The sequence below is a fragment of the Alligator mississippiensis genome, chromosome 8 (genome assembly GCF_030867095.1).
Source record: "Alligator mississippiensis isolate rAllMis1 chromosome 8, rAllMis1, whole genome shotgun sequence".
Classification (NCBI taxonomy): Eukaryota; Metazoa; Chordata; order Crocodylia; family Alligatoridae; genus Alligator; species Alligator mississippiensis.
Genome location: NC_081831.1, coordinates 12,615,387 through 12,623,068, shown reverse-complemented (window position 1 = coordinate 12,623,068; position 7,682 = coordinate 12,615,387). Strand labels below are relative to the sequence as shown.

The 7,682-nt window shown below is 54.1% G+C and overlaps 1 protein-coding gene across 6 annotated transcripts in view; it reads left to right on the top strand.

Moving 5' to 3' along the window:
* Positions 1-359: 359 nt before the first annotated feature.
* The window catches only part of CASKIN2 (CASK interacting protein 2), a 55,853-nt gene continuing 48,530 nt past the window's right edge, over positions 360-7,682 (top strand). For 3 of the 6 annotated variants that reach the window (XM_014601943.3, XM_014601942.3, XM_006269251.4), the window contains exons 1-2: positions 361-710; positions 3,591-4,358. In XM_014601943.3, the coding sequence (XP_014457429.1) occupies positions 4,262-4,358 (97 nt within the window). In that variant the 5' untranslated portion in view covers positions 361-710; positions 3,591-4,261. Of the gene's footprint in view, positions 711-755; positions 805-3,590; positions 4,359-7,682 lie in introns of those variants that run through there. The other 3 variants (XM_019494406.2, XM_019494407.2, XM_059732119.1) reach the window with 3 other exon arrangements.

Here is a 7,682-nt window from a genome sequence, read left to right as displayed (position 1 = left end):
TAGGTCCCAGTTCCTTATTCCTGGATAAGGAGCCAAGTTCAGGCTGGTTGCAGAGAGCTGGGTCCGCTGAGGGCAAAACTCTTGCTGGAGAGGGGACCCAGGCAGCGGAGCTGCAAGGAGTCGGCAGGCTGGGAGTTTGCTGGAGCCGTGGGGGCCTGCCTGGGAGACCCTCTGCAGCAGAAGAGGGGCAGGGGCCGGGGCCGGGGCCGGGGCCGGGGCCGGAGCCAAGCAGGTGGAGGCTGGAGACAGGCGCGGGAGCTGCCAGTCAGAGAGGAGCCGGCTGCAGCCGGATCTCAAAGCGGAGCGGGCCCGGCCCGCGCACACCTGTGCCCGCCCCCGGCCCCGGCCCCGGCCCCGCCCCCGCCCGCGGCTTTGCAGAGGGCGGTGCGGGGCGGATCTCCTGCAGGCCTGGGCGGCTCTTGGCGGGAGTCGCAGTGCCCCGGGAGCGGGAGCTGGAGCCGGAGCCGGAGCCGGGCGGGCACAGAGGCTGGCTCTGCTCTCGCTGCCTCCCCTGCTCCTCCCCCGGGCCGCGGGATCAAAGGCATTTGAGTGCGGGGGGAGCTCTGCCCCGCTCCGCCCCGGCTCTTCTTGCACCAACTTGGCGGCGGGCGGGCGAGGAGATCCCGGCGCGGCCCGGCCAGACGCGGCCGAGGAGGCACGGGGTTTGCAACTTGGGCTGCGGGCCGGCCGGCCGCGGGAGAGCCGAGGAGGTGAGTGGGACCGAGCCCGAGAGGAAGAAGGAGCCGGGGCGGGAGCAGGGAGGCGCGGCCGCCCGAGCCCGACTTTCCTCCTTCTCCTTCTTGGGTAAATCTCTTTGCAGCCCCTCCTCCAGGCACAGCCCCGCGCGGCTCCGGCTCCGGCTCCAGCGCCGCCACTCCGGAGCCGACGTCCCTTTGCCCCGGCCCGCTCTGCCCTCGCCTGAACTCGGAGTGAATCGTTTCCAGTCACCTCTATCCCTTCTTCCCCCCTCAAGATTTCCCTTTTTTCCCTCCTAACACATGAGCCCGCTTCTTGGCCCCTGCCTCCCTGCACGGCCTGGAGCCAGGCAGTGCCTTGGCCATCCCGGCCTCAGCTTTCCCCAGCTGGGCAACGGGCTGAGGGCATGCCCTGAAAAGGTCGGACGTGGCCTCCTGCCCGGTGGAGGTGCCTCTCTGTGAGGTGTTTAGGGCTCCGATCACATTTCTTTTCCTTTCTGAGGGCAGCTTCCACCGGCCTGCCCTTGGGGGGTAGGCTGGGCTGGCTTTATAGCTGTCCAGCATCCTTGTTCTCCCCTTCTGTAACTCAACTCCTCTCCACCACTCTTTGCTTCAAGTTATTTGGTGAAGGAATACTTGGGATACCTGCGTTCTCCAGGTGAATTCCTGAGCGGAGAGACTGGGTTTCTTCGGCGGGAGCTGCTCGTTCACGGGCGATACAGCAGCAGAGCGCATTCCAGACCGTTGCCAGTGGGCACGAATTGGGGTGGGGGAGGAGGGAGAAACGAGGATTACCTCCGAGGCTGCCGGGCTCTCCGAGGATGCTGGAGGCGCAGATGGTTAACACTTTGTTGCACAGAATGGCGGATGCTTGGTAGTTACTTGGCAGAGTCCTGTATGCAAGTGGAGTCGGAAGCTGTGCTCGGGGATCAGGCAGTTTCCTGGCTTTGGTCAAGCTGATTCTTGAAACTGCTACAGATGGAAGAAGCCAGCGCTCACGTTTTTTGTCTCTGAAGTGAGGCTGGAGAAAGTCGGTGAATGGGAATGAAACAAAGTGGCTTTTAAGCTGGTACAATCAGTGAGACTCCAGAAGGGGATTGCTCGAGTCACTGTAATGTTTGTGTGAGGCGAGTCTCCAGGAGGATGGACTCGAGCGTTAGATTTGAGCCAAGCGGTTGTAGTTTGAATTTAACTTGATAACTAAGAGAGACTCTCAAAGCAGGCCTGGCTTGGCATTGATGGAAGTGGGGAAGTGACAGGAAACCTGAATGGATGCCATCTTCCCCACTTCTGGTGTGCAAATCCAGAGAAACTGGGCTGCCCAGGACCTCAGCAGCTCTGCTAAACCCAAGGCCTGCCCAGGGAGATCCCATGTCTTTCCTTGAGTGCCTGGGCAAATGTGGCCCCTTTGACACAAAAAGTGGGTTGGCTTTCAAGTGGCAGGGAAGGACATTGTCCTGTCTCCTAATCGCTGGGGTTTGGCAACTCAGCAGCTGTCCCTAGATAATTTTTTTTTCCAGGGGTTAGTTATCCTGGGGCTAAGGTGCTAAGGCGGCTGGGGCTAAGGTGCAAAATAGTTTCTCTCCCCATCCTGCCTCTTCGGTGTGCAGGTCCTACTGCATCCAGGGAGCACCGGAGATGTGCGAAAGCCCTGGGAAGTGCCGTTCTGGAACTAGATAGACCCAGGGTCTCTGAGTCACTGCTGTGCAGTCCGGTTTTCAGCACGATGGAGAAGAGAGATCATTCTGATAGTTCCCCTTTCTCTTCCCATGGTTTCAGTTTGTCAAGCAACGACCTTCAATTGCTTAGAGGAAACAACACCCAGTGCTGTATAAACAGCTGAGGATGCTTCTCGAGAGCTTTAGGAAAGGGAGATTTAGGAAGAAGGCATGGTCCAAGTGACTAGGGGTGGAAACAAGAGCCTTTTCCCCTAGATCACGGGCTCTAATCTGGCCTAGATCAGAACTACTGGAGAAGCGTTGCTATTTGATGTCGGCTTGTATGAAACTTCCTTATCCGCTCTTGCATGCTCTTTTTCTCATGGTTTTGTGAGGAGGGAAAGAAGCTGGAACCTGGGAGAAGTCTGGAAATGTCCAGAGTACAATCCTAAAATCTTGGTGTTAGGCTAGTGCAAGTTCAGAGAGAAGGAGAAGTGGGGAGGGCCTCTAGTGAGGCAATGTGCTGGGGGGTAAAAATGAATGTGCTGGGGCTCCCACAGTGGAAGGGTTTAGGTGGAAAGCCCAGTATGTGAAACAAGACCTCTGCCCTCTTTCCAAGGGCCTTCTGCAGCTGGATGGAGACCCAGTCAGCCAGCAGGCATCTAGCTTGCTGGGGACTGAGTTAAGTTTGATCCCCCTTGCTCCTCTGAGTACCGTCATGCTGCCAGCTTGCGTTCAGCTCATTATCTGAGACAATGATCAGCCTGACAATGCTCGTGTGCTAATAACCTTAATCGGAAGCTCTCAAATCCCAGTGCGCTGGCGCTTCCCAATTAATTTTGAGGGCTGGTATGCATGTTGGCACAGTGCAAGGGGAGCAGAAACATTCAGTGTGGTCCAAGTGGGTCTAACTAGGACTTGGAGGCTGAAATGGAGTCATTGTAAATGGCCCCTAGCAACGGCTTCCCAAGGAAAGGACTGGACGCTCCACAATTGGGAACATCTTAAAACTCGACTGGTCATTATGTCCCCTAAGCTGGGCCACAGCACCTATTATTAGGACATTCATGGCGCAGGTCCTTCCTCTAGCCCTGTTAATGTGGGGATGGCCCAGCTCCTGCTCCTACTAAATATAGTCCAGGTAGTTATTTTTCACCATGGATGCAAAAGCGGAGGGCTTTCACAGTCAGGCAAAGTAAATAGCCTTTGAAATCTGACTCTGTCGTTCCGTTCACAGGTACTGGGAACGCTGCTCCAGCCTCTCCCCAAGGGCTCTGCCAGCGAGGCTCTGAGATTGCAGGCCAGGGAGCAGGGGCTGGCAGAGACGCAACGGTGAGGAATGCCGGAACGAGGGGGATAACGCGGACCAGCACGAGAGCGAGAGGATCTATAACTTCCAGATGGAAAGGAGCCACTAATCCCTTCGGGAAGGGCTGGGGGCTTAGCAGCGCAGTCCGGCCTAGCGAGGGAAGCAAAACATGACACCTTTGTCTCTGGGAGCTTTACGCATGTTCAGTTAAGAGGGCAAACTCTCCTGGCCCCCTCCTCCAGGCTGCCTGGCTTTGTCTCGCAGGGCCCTGTTGCTGCCGGGAGTCAGTCCCCAAGCACTGAACTATTTTTTTGTTTAATTGATTGCTTGTTCCTGAACCAGACTGCATCTCCGTCTCTGTTCCCCTTAAAAGGAAAGTGACTCCTGGCTGCGGTTGTTGTCATTAGCAGAGCAATCTTCTTCAAGACTTCTTTTTTTTTTTTTTTTATGTCCCGTGGAAACTTTAACTATCTCCTTTGCTGGGTTTTTCCCTCCATTCGAGCGTGCTTTGAGGAGTTGTGCACACACTCTCATGGCTGTATAAATCCGAGGGATTGGAGGACTTCTTCCTTTTGCTGTGCTGACGCTCCGACTTGTCCATGATGGGGCGAGAGCAGGAGATGATCCAGGCTGTGAAAAATGGGGATGTGCCTGGTGTGCAGAAACTGGTGGCCAAGGTCAAAGCCTCCAAGAGCAGTGAGTACCCTTGCCTGCCTCTTGGCACAGTAGCGGGGAGCTAAGATGTGGGCACTGCTGCTTGCTGCCCCTCTTGCAAGCTGCTGTGAATTTGATGCTTGCTGAGGGGTCTTGGGGAGGGGGAGGAAGTGTGAATCCCAGTCCTGGTGCCCTGGGCATGGATTGTACCCTGTTCACATGTTGATGTTGTGAATACTGGCTCCGGTATCCCAGCATGCTGGTTACTCTGTAGTTAGAGGCTGGGGATTTCAGGTCAACTGATAAATGATGCTGGTGGCAGCCTTTGGGCTGGAGGGTGGGGGGGTATTGAAAGGAAAGAAAGCAGCATGGGAGTAGCTGGGGGGGGTGTTGCTGCCGTGAAGGGTCCTTCAGTTATTACCGCTCATTCCTGGTTGTATTTATCTTGTGAAAAATTACCAGGCAAGCCAGTCAACTGGAACCAATTGTCAGGCCTTGAGATTCAGACTCTCAGTCTGGTAATGTTTAACCCTTCGGTCGGATCCTTCTCTTTCATGCATATTCTGAAAGATCAACTGCAGGACTGGAGTCAGAAAAGGCTTAAGGCCAGGTCTAGATTTAAGACTGGATGCTCTCGCCGGCCAGGCTGTGATAAAAGGAGAGACCCTATCGCTGTGGTGAAGATACGTTGGGGCCGATGGAGGCAGCAGTTACGCGCATGCATTGTTAGCTTGTTGCGCAGGATCCTAGTGGGTGGGCCGTGCAGCCTTTGAGGGGTTGAAAAGCTCTGAGAGGAAATGTGGAGGTGGCAATGGAAAAAACAGGTGAGAGCTGGGTTGCTGTGTGCAACCGAGGCACAGGAAGGCCGGACCGGTGGGAGAGGGAGGGACTTAGCCATATCCCTTCGTATGAAGAAAGGCATGGTCCAGACAGGGCAAAAGGCAGGTGGTGCTGGCAGGGATGGAGCACCCCAGTCACAACTGCTTTGACCATGTATAAACTCTGCAGAGACCAGGGCATGAGAGATCATGACCTGGTGAGGAGCAGGAGAACAGCTCTGTGACTTCTGGCCCCCGTGACTTGGAGACAAACAGACTAGACATTTCTGATGTTTGAGGAACTGGAGAAATAAAGGGACAGGGTGGCAAGGGGATGCCTATCAGCTCCTCTAGATCAGAGATCTGGTAGGGAAAGAATTGGAGTAAAGGGAGTTGGGGAGTGTGAGCTTCATTAAAACAGCAGCACTCGTAATAAAATTGAGGCCCTGAAGGTATCCTATCCCTGATTCAGGTCCTTACTAGTTGTGAGGCTCTTCCTGAAACAGATGGGGCTTGAATGTGGGAGATGGGTCACATCCCAAGCATCTGAGGACGCTGGCGTGTTGGATTAGGAGAAGAGAGATGGAGCTAGCTAAAGGAACAGCTCGCAGGAAAGCCATCAGAAGCCAGGGGAGGGAGAGTGGAAAATGACCCAAGCTAATCCACTGTGTGAATAAGGAGACCATTAGTGTGAATAAGTAAAACACGACAGTCTAAAGAAAGCACGCAAGAGATCTGAGCCAGTGCCTGACTTCTAGTGTCTCTGACTTCAATGGCCTGGGTTGATTGTAGGGTGGAAGGGGTTAAAGAAACTGCGCTGGATCTGCAGAGCCATCCTGCCGAAATCTTTCTTTAAGGTTCCTTTTAAAAGGCTCCCCTTTTCCCGACCTGAAAGAATATGCATTTAAGCTGGATGCTGAGGTCATCTGATGGGAATGGGAGAGGAAGAAAAGAGGAAAGTCAATACTGGGAAAGAAGGTCTTGGATCCGGTTCCCCTAGAAAGGGATTCGCATCAAAAACCCACCACCATCACCCGCACTCTACACAGTGCTCTCTGCAGAGGAGCTGAGGATGGACTAGGCTAGGGATCTACAGCCACTCGTTCGGTCCAGGAGATAGTCTGCCCTCGACCAGGTCAAGGCACAGCGCGGAGGAAGCTCTCGCCCTCCTGCTGCCTGTGCTGTGAACACAAGACTCCAGCTGCCAGGTCTGTGCATTTGGCACTCCTTGCGCATGCAAAAGAATTCATGTGAAAGCTTCATAGGAGAAAAACTTTGTGGGGGGAAGGATAACTGAGAGTGGCTTGGCAAGACAAGGAGCTGCTCAGGGCTGCAAGCTCGGTGCCAGGAAATCCAGGGGAGTGAGACTGGGGATTATAAAAACAAGGGGATCTACTTTCCTGGGTCAGACACTGCAAATCTGGAACTGGGAGAACGAGGCTGGGGGCAGAACGAGGCCAAAACCTTTAGAATCCATAACACTGGGCTAAAGGACCCAAAACATTTTTGTGCCTTGCACAGTGGCATGGACTACAAGTGAGGGAGAACTTCCAGGCCAGGACAGCGTCTGAGCAGAGCCCTATGTGGGGCATCATGATTTCAGGCCAGCTCATCTCAAGGAAAAGAAGAAGATTGCATTGCAGGGACGACCTGAATGACATGGGTTATTCTGAGGGTTTGGAGAAACTAGGTCTATGCTGTCAAGAGACAGAGGCGAGAAGGATATCTGGCTTTCTGACAGAGCATCCCCCAGTAAGGTGGAGATGAGGAAGGGCTGAGAATCAGGACAGCCCTGATTCCTTTACGTAGAGCAAGCAGCATACAGAGAAAATGGTGAGATAGGAACTGGTGCCACTGGCTTTAAAGGGGCATAATATGGGATGAAGCAAGAGCAGCCTCATGCCGGGAGGGGTGGAGTTAAATTGGCTTGTCCTTCTCCACCCTATAACCTGAGTCACCTGGTGACTCTGTCTCAATCCACTATAACTGGAAAATGTCCTGTGCTAACCTTGCTCTGCCTTTGCCACTTCCCTTGCTGCCGGTCTGGGGGGATTCAGCCCCAAGCAAAGTGGCTGGCTGGATAGATTGGTAGGAAGTTCCCACAGCTGCATGAAGCTCAACCCCTTCAGCAGAGAAGGCTTCTGCTCCCTATCACTTGTGATTTCTCCCTTTCTCTCTTTCTTCCTGGCTACAATGCCATCTGAGCAGAACTTTCGCTGCATTTGCCGCTCATTAAAGCGCCCTTCTGTATGACAGACTGAGATGCCGATTTTTTTTTTCTCTTTTAAATCCCTCTAAGAGTCCTTCTGCTGTCTCAGTGGATTCAGAGCCGCATCTCTGTGATTAGCCCTCGGGGATCTCCTGTGCCTAAAAAAAGTCACTGCACATAACCAAGAATCAAGCGCAGTCCCGGCAGCAGGAACTTCAGGGACATGTCGCTTAATATTCACCGTGCATCTTCTTGGTCAGTGCATGGCTTGGAAAATGTGGCTGCACAAATGGGTCACAGCACCTATTATTGAAAGGCCTTGGGGGGGCATTGGTAATG